General features: G+C 44.4%; 1 protein-coding gene across 1 annotated transcript in view; it reads right to left on the reverse strand.

Annotated features, from left to right (window-relative positions):
- Positions 1–12,673: 12,673 nt before the first annotated feature.
- Positions 12,674–13,559, reverse strand: part of LOC134576733 (phospholipase A2 inhibitor and Ly6/PLAUR domain-containing protein-like) — a 28,872-nt gene continuing 27,986 nt past the window's right edge. Inside the window, exon 7 of the mRNA XM_063435448.1 lies at positions 12,674–12,822. Coding sequence (XP_063291518.1) covers positions 12,674–12,822 — 149 coding nt within the window. The remainder of the gene's footprint in view (positions 12,823–13,559) is intronic.

Below are 13,559 nucleotides of genomic sequence, written 5' to 3' on the forward strand. Positions count from 1 at the left end.
TACTATTGTTTGAAACAGTGAGCGCTATATTTCATTTTATCACTTTCCTATGCCATTTACCGTATATACTCGAGTATAAGACGAGTTTTTCAGCACATTTTTTGTGCTGAAAAACCCCCTCTCGTCTTATACTCGAGTCAGTTGTCTGTATTATGGCAATTTACATTGCCATAATACAGACATGGACCGGGGGCTGGCAGGAAGCTGTAACTTACCTTCACAGCAGCTCCCTTCTCTCTTCTCCGGTGCGTGCAGCTCCCAGGTCAGCTCCCTCTGCAACTCTCGCGAGAGCTGCGGGGTCAGAGCGTTGCCACGGGTTACCGTGGCAACGCTCTGCGCGGCCGCGAGAGTTGCAGAGGGAGCTGACCTGGGAGCTGCACGCACCGGAGAAGAGAGAAGGGAGCTGACAGGAGCTGCTGTGAAGGTAAGTTACAGCTTCCTGACAGCCCCCTCCTACAGCCCATCCACTGGACCACCAGGGAGTGAGAGCCCCCCTCCCTAGCCAGCTAACAAGCAGGGAGGGGGGACGAAAAAATATTAATAATAAAACAAATAATAATAATAAAAAAAATATTAAAATAATAACAAAAAAAATACAATTAATAATAAAATAAAAAAAATAGTTACCTAAAAAAAATAATATTAAAAAATATATTAAAATAATAATTAAATGCCCACCCCCCACCAATGTTCTGCACTCACACACACACACTGCACACACACACACACACACTGCACACACACACACACACACACACACACTGCATTCATACACACACTGCACTGCATTCATTATATACACACTGCATTCATACACACTGCACTCACACACACTGCACTCACACACACTGCACTCACACACACTGCACTCATACATACACACTGCACTGCATTCATTATATACACACTGCATTCATACACACTGCACTCACACACACTGCACTCATATACACACACTGCACTCATACACACACTGCATTCATATACACACTGCATTCATTATATACACACACTGTAAATAAATATTCAGTTAATATAATTTTTTTAGGATCTAATTTTATTTAGAAATGTACCAGTAGCTGCTGCATTTCCCACCCTAGTCTTATACTCGAGTCAATAAGTTTTCCCAGTTTTTTGGGGTAAAATTAGGGGCCTCGGCTTATATTCGGGTTGGCTTATACTCGAGTATATACGGTACATTGTGAACATCAAAAGAGGACAGCTCCAGATTTATCCTTGAGTGGGGATTGTGTTGCCCAGAGCCCTATCTAAGAGCTGATTAGAAGCTCTCTCCTTGTGAGTGTATTTTATCTTAATTTTACATAAGACATTGTGTATACAGGATTACACTATTGGAGGTTTCTTTTGTGTTTTAGTATTAGTTTTTTTTTGCATTTTTCACACACAAACAAATATCAACGCTAACTTTGGCCAGTGTTTGTGACTAAGCGGCTACTAAAAATGACTGCACAGTACCCCATTTGTAATACCTTGGGTTGTCAAAATGATATGCTTTCATGGGGGTAATTCTCATTCCTGGGCTACCATTAAAGGACCACTATAGTGCCAGGAAAACATAATCGTGCCCCCACCTTCAAGGTCCCCCTCCCGCTGGGCTGGATGGAGAGGAAGAGGTTAAACTTACCTCTTTCTCCAGCGGCGGGGGGGTTCTCTCCTCCTCCTCTCCGCCTCCTCGGCTGAATGCGCATGTGCGTCAAGAGCCGCGCGCACATTCAGCCAGTCTCATAGGAAAGTGTGGCGAAACCAACCTCGCCACTGGGCCCTGGAGAAGCCTGTTTGCTAGCCTCCTACCTACTGACTATGGCCCCTGGGTTATTTGGGGCATATTGTACTGTATATTGCTGCTACTGGCCCTTTTAACAGCATCTATGGACATATTGGGACTTTTGGGACTACTGTCCCTTTAAGATTGTGAAGCATATTCAAGTGTACTGCCTGTAATATTATATATGTATTTATAGATGTGTTAAGTTTATCCTGGGTGATTTGTATGCAGCATTCTGATTGTTCGGTAGAATCACTCCATTCAGTATATTGAGTGAAACTACCGAACAACCAGACCACCCAGGAATGAGTGTGCCTCCAATTACCGTTTGCAACAATGTTGCAAACAGGTAATTGGCAATCAGTGCAGTGTGGTCTTTGTCCTCTGGGTGGCCGCCATTCGGGAAACAAACACGTGGCGGCGGCCATCTTAAACTACCGAACAGCGGTGTTTTGCCGTCGAGTGTCTGGAACTAAAATCGGACACTTGACTAGGAAAACACCGCTGAGACCTCCATACTTCCAGAAATTCGTATGGAAACTACCGAATGACCCGCCGTTCGGTAGAAAGAGCCCCATAAACAAGGGAATTCATTCAAACCCTCTCCAGGCTCTATAACACAGGCAATTCGCCTGTTTTCATTCCCTTGTTTGTGACCGACCGCAGGGCCAAAATGCATGGAACTGTTTTCGGATACTTTACCCATGCGGTCGGTCAAATCTTTGGAACCCCATATCTCACGAACCATTCATCCGAATTACTTGAATTTTGAATATGTTGTCCCCCTGAATAAGGGCTATCCAGCGATGCTGGATTTAAAGGTGTACCCCCGGGTTTTGGGGTACATCCAGAACTTGGCTGAAAAAGTGTACCGGATAATTGAGTTTAATGTTATCTGAGGGGAGGGGATGTGTGGGCTGAACCATGTATGTGATTGGTTATTTTATGCCTCCCCCTGGGTGTGGCCTGTATGTGGATTATTGTAATAAAAGCCAGGCTGGATGAGCCAGTCGAGAGTTCCTGTTTTACCCTCAAAGTGATGTGTCGTCTCATTATTGGGGGGAAGGATTTATTGCATGCTGTTCCAGTTGACTGCTAGGAGTACAAGCCTATTCGTATGGTTCCTATTCAATGGTCTACAGCATTCATACGCTTGGGAGAATTTAAAGGTTTCTCGGATTCGGTGATTGTGGTGTCTGCCAGAGTGCTTGGAGTCCTCAGGAAGCACTAGGAGCATCCATTAACGGAGGTACCAAGTCGGGGTGCCAGGTGATCCGTTACATTGGTGGCAAGCGGTGGGATGGCGTCCTAGTGCGAGGTAAAGCAGCTCGGAGACACAGTGCGTTTGGATTTACAATTGAGGGCAACGCTAGCAGTCGTGCAGCGCCCCTGGGAGCAGACAAGTATGGAAGGTTCTGGCTCTGGAGATGATTGGCTGGCCGAGGTGAGGCAGCGAGTGGCTGAGTATGGGGATGATATACCCATGGAGACACGCCGGGTGATCTGGAACCAGGTCATGGCCGAGCGAAACACAAGGCTGGACCGAGAATTCCGGTTGGCAAAAGAGAGGAAGTATGCTCAGCAGCAGGAGCGTTACAGCAGCCGGGTAGAGGCTGCATCCGAGGAGGTTAGCCGTCTTTCCCTGAGGCGGCGGGAGGAACCCGAAGTGGGGGTCCTCATAGACTGGTCCTGTGAGGAACCACAACAGGCAGGTAGAGATGGGACCAAGGTCACTCCACCGGGATGCTGGGCAGCCGGCCCAGATCCCCAGCAGCAACCAGAGTTGCCAGGTGGGGAAGCAGGTGGCCCTTACTCACAAATGTTGAGGGGCCTCACGGATTGGTCCTGGGAAGACCCACCAATGGCAGGTGGAGATGGGACTGCGGTCTCTCTACCGGCCCTACAGGGATGCTGGGCAGTCGGCCCAGATCCCCAGCGGCAGTGTGCGTTACAGGGAGCTGAAGGTGCCGTTCTGGCTCCCCAGCGGCAGTCTACGGTGCAGGGAGAGGAGCCTGTTATCCCCTCTCCCCAGCGGTTGAAGGTGTGTAAGGGAGAGGAGTTTGTTATTCCCTCTCCCCAGCGGCAGCACAGCTCACCAAGGGGAGACAGTAAGCCCCTCACCAGCGCAGATGGGACCGTGGTCTCTGCGCCCTGCCTACAGGGAGTACAGAGGGTCAGCCCTGCTCCTCAGCGGCTGAAAGTGTGTAAGGGAGAGGAGTTTGTTACCCCCTCTCCCCAGCAGCAGCTTAGCACACCAAGGGGAGACAGTAAGCCCCACACCAGCGCAGATGGGACCGTGGTCTCTGCGCCCAAGCTACAGGGAGCTGAAGGGGCCGTCCTCCCTCCCCAGCGGCAGTGTGATTTGTTGGGAATTGGGAGCCCAGTCTCCATTCCCCAGCGGCAGGCTGAGTTACAGGGGGCAGAGGTAGTTGGTCCTACCCCCCAGCAGCAGAGTGATATGCCGGGAAGGCAGTGTGAAGTGCAGGGAGAGGAGAGCAGCGTCCTCCCTCCCCAGCGGAAGGCTGAGTTACAGGGGGCAGAGGTAGTTGGTCCTACCCCCCAGCAGCAGCGTGATTTTTTGGGAATAGAGAGCCCAGTCTCTATTCCCCAGCAGCAGGACACTGAATTGGGAGGAGAGACAGTCGGTCTCCCTCCACAAAGACTGAAAGTAGGCATGGGAGAGGAGATTGTTACCTCCTCTCCCAAGCAGCAGATCATCAATGGGCGGAGTGTTCTAATGGGAGAGGAGATTGTTACCACCTCTCCCCAGCGGCAGATCATCAATGGGCAGAGTGTTCTAATGGGAGAGGAGCTGGTTACCACCTCTCCCCAGCGGCAGCTTAATGTACCAGGGGGAGACTGTAAGCCCCACACCTGTGCAGATGGGACCGTGGTCTCTGCACTTCCAGCACAGGGGGTAGGGACGGTCGGTCCTGCCCCCCCACAACAGGGCTGTTTAGCCAAAGGGGAGACAGTCGGTCTCCAGCAACCAGGCTCCAACCAGACTACTCCTGTAGTAGTGCTGGCACCAGGGCAGAGTACCGCTGGTCTCTGCCCACTCAGCAACCCACCAAAACAGCCTACCAGTCCCCCACACAGCCGGGGTGAGGCACCTGGACCTGGACAAGTTTTTCCATTACTCAGGTGTAGTAACCATTTATTGTGGGTGGGCTGTACTGCTGTTTCTGTTTTGTGGGTGGGCTGCTGGACTAACAAGGGCACTGACCGGCAAGAGGTCAGGTACCCTGTTAGTCTGTTTGGAAAAGGGGAGAAATGTGGCGAAACCAACCTCGCCACTGGGCCCTGGAGAAGCCTGTTTGCTAGCCTCCTACCTACTGACTATGGCCCCTGGGTTATTTGGGGCATATTGTACTGTATATTGCTGCTACTGGCCCTTTTAACAGCATCTATGGACATATTGGGACTTTTGGGACTACTGTCCCTTTAAGATTGTGAAGCATATTCAAGTGTACTGCCTGTAATATTATATATGTATTTATAGATGTGTTAAGTTTATCCTGGGTGATTTGTATGCAGCATTCTGATTGTTCGGTAGAATCACTCCATTCAGTATATTGAGTGAAACTACCGAACAACCAGACCACCCAGGAATGAGTGTGCCTCCAATTACCGTTTGCAACAATGTTGCAAACAGGTAATTGGCAATCAGTGCAGTGTGGTCTTTGTCCTCTGGGTGGCCGCCATTCGGGAAACAAACACGTGGCGGCGGCCATCTTAAACTACCGAACAGCGGTGTTTTGCCGTCGAGTGTCTGGAACTAAAATCGGACATTTGACTAGGAAAACACCGCTGAGACCTCCATACTTCCAGAAATTCGTATGGAAACTACCGAATGACCCGCCGTTCGGTAGAAAGAGCCCCATAAACAAGGGAATTCATTCAAACCCTCTCCAGGCTCTATAACACAGGCAATTCGCCTGTTTTCATTCCCTTGTTTGTGACCGACCGCAGGGCCAAAATGCATGGAACTGTTTTCGGATACTTTACCCATGCGGTCGGTCAAATCTTTGGAACCCCATATCTCACGAACCATTCATCCGAATTACTTGAATTTTGAATATGTTGTCCCCCTGAATAAGGGCTATCCAGCGATGCTGGATTTAAAGGTGTACCCCCGGGTTTTGGGGTACATCCAGAACTTGGCTGAAAAAGTGTACCGGATAATTGAGTTTAATGTTATCTGAGGGGAGGGGATGTGTGGGCTGAACCATGTATGTGATTGGTTATTTTATGCCTCCCCCTGGGTGTGGCCTGTATGTGGATTATTGTAATAAAAGCCAGGCTGGATGAGCCAGTCGAGAGTTCCTGTTTTACCCTCAAAGTGATGTGTCGTCTCATTATTGGGGGGAAGGATTTATTGCATGCTGTTCCAGTTGACTGCTAGGAGTACAAGCCTATTCGTATGGTTCCTATTCAATGGTCTACAGCATTCATACGCTTGGGAGAATTTAAAGGTTTCTCGGATTCGGTGATTGTGGTGTCTGCCAGAGTGCTTGGAGTCCTCAGGAAGCACTAGGAGCATCCATTAACGGAGGTACCAAGTCGGGGTGCCAGGTGATCCGTTACAGAAAGCATTTACAATGCTTTCAGTGAGAAGCACGCAAGCGCCTCTAGCGGCTGTCAATGAGACAGCCACTAGAGGCTGGATTAACCCAAATATAAACATAGCAGTTTCTCTGAAACTGCTATGTTTATAGAAAAAAAGGGTTAACCCTAGCTGGACCAGGCACCCAAACAATTTCATTAAGCTGAAGTGGTCTGGGTGCCTATAGTGGTCCTTTAAATTTCAATGTGTATAAACTGAAAAATGTAATGTGCTCTATTTGACCCTGCAACTTTCCAAAACACAATAAAACCTATACATGGGGGCGTACTGTTTTACTCATGAGACATTGCTGTATGCAAAAATGTGTACTTTGTTGCTGTAACAGCTAACAGTATTATTACATCCACAGTTAAAATGCCATGCAGAACTAAAAAAATAACAACATTTCTTAATTTCTCACATTTTGTTTATATTTTATTCATATCAAACTAAGTTCCATTTATAAATATTTGATATGAAAGGAAAGACCTGTTTCTCCTGAACAAAATAATATATAAGTGTGGGTGAATTTAATATGAAAGAGGTGAACTGAACTTGTACAACTGTCTCAGTCCTTAAGTGGTTAAAGTAGCACTGTCATGGCCGCATCCGTTTTTTGTTTTTTTAACACCCCTCCCATCTCCACTACATCTAATTGCCCCCCCCTAGTCACCACCAAATGCCCCTAAGCCCCCATATTACCTATTTTTTCAACTTTGTTTCGTGCCCGGACCTAGGTCCTGGGCACCGCCATCTTTGTGTGGGCAGATTAAGGCCCTGTGGGACACGTCATCTGCCCAAAGTAGATAGCGCTGTAAAATTCCCGCACATGAAGGGCATTCGCTATTGTCTGAAATTCGTATGGGAATTTTGTCTATTCATTCGTCAGAAAGACGAATGAATGAATAGAAATTTCAGATGCACAAACACTGAATATCGGTGTTCATTTGTTTGTTCTGTTTATTACAAGGAGGGAGCTACTGGCTCATAACTCCCTCCTTGTAATATGTAAAAATAGAAGCCACAGGGAGCAGTGCCCCCCGCCACTTCATAAGCCTCAATGCCCTCCCTCACTCTATGGGGGTCAATATGACCCCCATATTAGCATAAGGGAGATTAAAAAAAAGTGGATGCTCACTGTTGTTTAAAAAAACAGCCCCCCCCCTTCCAATAAATGGCCCCATGGTGGGACATCTATTAACCAGCAGGTGGGACATAGTATCCCTTCCGAGCCCCCCCACCCATGCCCCAACTAAATGTAGGACATAGGGCCCTAAATGACAATAAGTGAGGGACCTATTGCACACCCCAGCCCCCACCCATGAGCAGTGGTTGTGGGCCCTAAATGACAATAGGGGGGCCTATTATCCACCCCTGGCTCCCACCCATGAGCAGCAGGTGGGGGCCCTAAAAAACAATGGGGGAGGACCAGTTATTCTCCCACCTGGCCCCCACCCATGAGCAGCGGGTGGGGGGCTCACTGCCCCCCCACTGCTAGGTTACACCAGCAGTGACACCAGCAGATGTTCTATCCAAATGTTACTAGTATTAAAAAAATCCTGTCTCCCCACAATGCTCCTAGATCAAAGTAAGCATAGTCAATATTCTTTATAACTTTTAATTGAGCTAGCCAAATGGTAAATTCCCCTAGCTGTAGCAGAAATGCAGCTTCCACGATACTCAGTCAGCATATGAGCTGTGTTTCTACTCTTCACAGTGATATACAGGTTTAATGGAAGAACAGCTACCTGCTGAATAAGGGAATAGTGTTACCCATCTACTCCAAATATTGTCAATCAATACAGAATAAAGCATTTTTATTGAGATGAAAAAGAAACTAGTAGAGAGAGATTGTCAAGTTGCTAATGGTTGTGGGGGGTAACCCCTATAACGAGTACATACAAAAAGAAAGGAAAAGAAAGTATTGGCAATCCAGAGAGGAGAAGGAGAAACACCAGAGAAAGTGTCCCATACTCAGCTCCCTACCTGGAGCCAATACAGTTTAAGCAACCCCTAATTACTTATATATCATAAAGGTTAAAATATAACTTTTAATAGACACTTAAAAAAGTCCAAAAAAATAAATGTCAAAAAAGTAAATGTCACAAGGAAATAAATAAAATTGAATTAAGTTAAGGCTGTAGCTTACAGCCCTTCAAATCTAATAGCAAAAAGCTATACAGCCTTGGTCTAGTAATAACAAAGAGGTGGGTATGGTAGAGGGGTAGGAGAGGCAAAATAGTAAGTGCATAAGGGAGGAGGACTATTTTGGGGTGGTTAAAGATTTGGGTGTTTGGGGCAATCTGGGCAATATAGACACCACTCTTAGAATTTATTTTCTTTTCTCTTACTTATTTATGCACGTGTCTATTAAAAGTTATATTTTAACCTTTATGATATATAAGTAATTAGGGGTTGCTTAAACTGTATTGGCTCCAGGTAGGGAGCTGAGTATGGGACACTTTCTCTGGTGTTTCTCCTTCTCCTCTCTGGATTGCCAATACGTTCTTTTCCTTTCTTTTTGTAAAGCATTTTTATTGTTTTAATAAAAAAATTGAAGTTGACCCAGAAGAGAATTTCCTTCTGCAGAACATATATAGAGTTCAGAAGATTATTTTAGAACTTGGGTAAGCAGAATGAGGGCATGCAGCCCCTCAGTATAGTTAAGATTTCTCTAGTGTTTATGTTAAAAAAGTTAGTAGTATCAAAGTGATATAATGCCTGATGTTTTTTTTAATTATTATAGGTGGTTCACAAAGGACCTGTTCGTTAATCAGGCTAATTTTAGTTTAATTATCAAGATACTTACTGGTGGGTATAGTTGGAGTACAGTTATCGGTAGAACAGCAAGTCACAAGGAAACCAATGTTCAAAGCAGTATTAGCAACAATTCCCGTTATATTACACTTATTAGCTGGTTGACACGAACGGATCATATCTACAACTGATGTTCCTGTGCAAATTATAGGACAATAGCATTGTTATTAGAAACAGTAGTCAAAAATTAGGGATTGTTCTAGCTTTAATGACCGAATAATCTAAATTTTATTACAGACAGGAGGTGAATATTTAGTTAACCATCTTTACTGAAAACCTACCAGCAGCAAAGAAAAACTTAAAATGTGTAAAACAGAATCAACCAATCAGAATTCATATATGAGTTATATAGGGCTTTGAGATTCTTCCACTTCCTCTTTCTTGATGCAGCTACACCATATGTAGACAACCATGTAAACCAGGACAATCTAAATAGGATGATATATAGTCAACTATGTAAACAGGAAATGGTTTAAATGAACACACTAGGCGAAACAAGAGAAAGGCAGCGACGGTGGAGAAGATTCTTCACACTAAAAAGGAAGAGAAAAATATTGTGAAAGCATGGTTCTGTCAGGGTCCGGTGGAACTAAAACACACAGTACATAGCACCACAAACAGACTTTCTGTATACCGGTCGTTATAGTGGCTGAACTAACAGAATTACAGAGTATGTGAGAGGTCAAATGGATACAGAATACAGGACAATAGATAAGGCAAGCCAAAGTCAAAGAGTTACAGAAGACAGGAAAAGCAGTAAACTAGAATATTACAATTAGCCAGAATCAATTTAGAGAAACACGCTAAATGGCTACCAAGCACCACAACAGGGCAACAAGGAATGGGAGAGGTAAGTATTTATAGGCAGGTCTTATTTCTCATTGGTCCATGCAATTTAGAATTGTGTATGATTCGTGGGATATACCTGACCTTTTTATTTGAAATCTTGATGTAATTTTTGTGCGCTGAATTCGGTCTGGCGAATTCCAAATTTGGACCCTAATTCGGTTGCACACAAAAGCACACTGTTATAATGGAACACCTAATTATGGATGATGCTATAATGCTAAAATGCTTTATGATAACCAGAATAACCAATAGTAAAAATACTAAAATGATATAAGCAAGAAAATAATGAAAACCAAAAATCACAGGGTGGAAAAAAAATACAAAGGGTGGGAAAATATCCGCCTCCTGTCTTTAATAAAATTTTGATTATTCGGTCACTAAATCTAGAATTTAATGCTTAAATTCATTGCAGGAGTTTTCATATTTCCTTTTTAACGCCTGGAAATTAAAGGAAAAGATGAGTGAGAAGAAGTTCGGAAAGAAAAGGTACAGAAAGTAGATTACTTACACCAATCAGCAGAGGAAAACATGTCAGAAAGGGAGCTCCTTGTGAGGAGGGCAGAAGAAGCTGCTGCAGTACGAATAGAATGTACTCCGAAGGAATCATCAATTCCCGCAAGACCGATAAGCCATTTAATTCAGCAAGCAAAAGTGGGACACAAAAATCGACGTTGAGGACATACATAAGAGACAACGAGGGGTCCGGAAGGAGTGAAAGGGACTAGTAAGAGTGATGTACCATTGTAAACAATGAGCCACACAGAGAAAAGATCTGTCCAGAAAATACGGATAGCACACTGAAGAGAAAAGAGTTTTTGTGCAACGTGGGATGGAAAAATTTACACTTACCTTTGTAAAGACGACAGTGTGTTAATATCATACTCTCATATGAGAGACTCTCCGAAATTTAGCCAAAAGTTGTTGTAAACAGAGATCTAAGTTAGAAGGCCATACTTCCAAAAATGATAAAAACGTATGCCACATCCCAGAAATGGGTGTAGCGAGGTGCAGGAGGCCTGGCGAGTCTAATACTCCATAAAACCATATGTAGGTAGTGGAAGCGCACTCAACCATTCGTCCTGGAATCCTGGGTGCTATACTGGATAAGTCCCAGTAGCAAAAAGGACCAAATATAGAGTTTTGAATATAGAAAATATTCCAGGCACTCCAACGAATCCCAAAACATAGGCAGTTTTATTGGACCCAAGAACCAGAAAACAACATTTAGACCCCTTAGGGCCTTTGTCAAGCTTGACAAAGGCCCTAAGGGGTCGAAATGTTGTTTTCTGGTTCTTGGGTCCAATAAAACTGCCTATGTTTTGGGATTCGTTAGAGTGCCTGGAATGTTTTCTATATTTAATACTCCATAAAAGTCTGCCCACAGACAAGTTATTGATAGGGACATGAGCTATGGAAATCGAAGAATAAAAGAGATTAATGGATCGGTACCTTGGTCGAAAAGGGAAGACAAAAAAATTAATGATATTAACTAAAGATGTTAAAGGGATAAATATCCATTTTCACACAACAGCTATTCCAGATTTTCCATGTGGATAGGTTGGAACGTCTTGTTCTAGAAGTCCATGAATCCCATAGTAGTCCCCGAGCAGTGTTCGAAAGTCCTGAGACATTCCAGGATGCCCTGAAAAGGTCCAGGCCATGAGCTAAAGATGATCCTGAAGGGAGAAAGGGTGAAATTTTCCTGTTGGACCTTGGAGAAGATCACAGATTTGAGGTAGAAGAAGACGGTAATCCACCAACATTTCCAAGAGGATGGGGTGCCAAGGTTACAAGAACAAGAGTTCTAAGTTTGTGAAGGGTTCAGGGAATCTTGGAGAATGATGAGAAGGCGTAATCTCTCAACATCGGCCATGTTTGTTGAAGAAACGGTAACGTTTGAAGAAACGCTAAGTGTGAACGGCTCAACACTTTGGGTCTAGTAGCCAGCTGAAGAATGCATCATTCTGGCAATTCAATTGTGAAGCAAATAGGTCTATTTAGAGAGGATCACAAGACAGATGAAGATGATGGAAAATGCATGGGTCCAAATGCCCATTGCTTGAGAGAATCAGACAGCCAGTCTGCACAAGGTGGTCAGGACCCGGAAGATGCTCTGCTCGAATAGAGAAGTTCCTGGCTAAACAAAATTGTTAAAGGTCCTTTGTCAAGTCCGAGATGAGTTTGGAACGGGAACCCTCTAAATGATTCATGTAACAGACAGCCACAAACACTGTCCATCCAAAGAACTAATCAACAATTGTAGACGTCCCTGGCAAAGCTGTGAACCACAAAGGAGCCGGCAATCAATTTGAAGCAATTGATGTGCAACGTTTGTTTTGATTGGGGTACAAAGCCGTTCTGTAGAGAGAGCTGAGCAATTTGCTCCACAGCCTGACAGACTGGTTTCTGATTCTAGGATGTAATTTGATAGGAAACTGAATATTGCTTTCCCATTCCAGGCCTCCATTTAGTGGAGCCATCAATCCAACTTCCAAGAGAAATCAGTTATTCGTATGATGCGGATTTCCACAGATAATAAGCCTTTAGGCATTGCATCACTAATGGGCACAGGAAAATGACCTGAATTGAGGCTGAAAGGAGTCCTTCAAGGCTTGCTAAGTCATGAAGATAGATGTGTAGGAAGCATAGTAATTTTCTAATGTCCTTTTTGATGGTTTTCCATCCAACCCGAGAATCTGAAGGTCAAAAGTTTCTGGGTCCTTAGCCATTAATAGAATCTCATCTAGGTATATGATGGACCTGACTGAGCCATAAACAGTTTTATCAATTTGGTGAAACAACAGGGGCAGAAAAGAGACCAAAAGGGAGTCAGGTGAATTGCGAGAGGTTGTGATGCCAAAGGAATTGGAGGTAACACCAGAACCGTGAGGTAAACGTTCAATCATGTACTATGTGTGAGTTAAATGCATTGTCTGCTAAAGTGTTATCTGCTAGACTAAAAATTTTGATAAGTGGGACAGCGATATCGAGCAATTTGTCTTGCACTGCTAAGCTCTGCTGAAGGCCCTTATGAGGATCTTTACCAGTTTTGCTTAAAAATGTGTCCACAATGGGGTTAGAATTCTGGTGTGATAGCTACTTTGTCAAGACTATTTGGTCAAAGACACTCGGCCCTTAGTTTATTTCTAATGTCTTTGAGGCTTGTGTAGTCATAACCTACAAAATTGCGCAATATGTTTGGATGATGCTTACTCTGCTGAGCACAAGTGCCTAATTATTCAAACAAAGGTTGACTTTGGGAATCTAACAGGGTCTAAGATGACTGATTCTGTTGTGTAACTGGAGTAGAAATGTGGGAAAGTTTAACAAAGGACTCCTTGACTTATCGTGGAGTAGTGGCTGGTTCATTACAAGGAAGGTCATCATCCCAGTATCCTGCACAAAACTCATCTACAAACTAGAGATTGTAATTAGATGTGGAGCCCTCCAAGGGATCTAAATCCTGTTGTTGTGATGAAGAGGAATGTCTTTATTTTGGAG

This window comes from Pelobates fuscus, chromosome 11 (assembly GCF_036172605.1).
Source record: "Pelobates fuscus isolate aPelFus1 chromosome 11, aPelFus1.pri, whole genome shotgun sequence".
Taxonomy (NCBI): domain Eukaryota; kingdom Metazoa; phylum Chordata; class Amphibia; order Anura; family Pelobatidae; genus Pelobates; species Pelobates fuscus.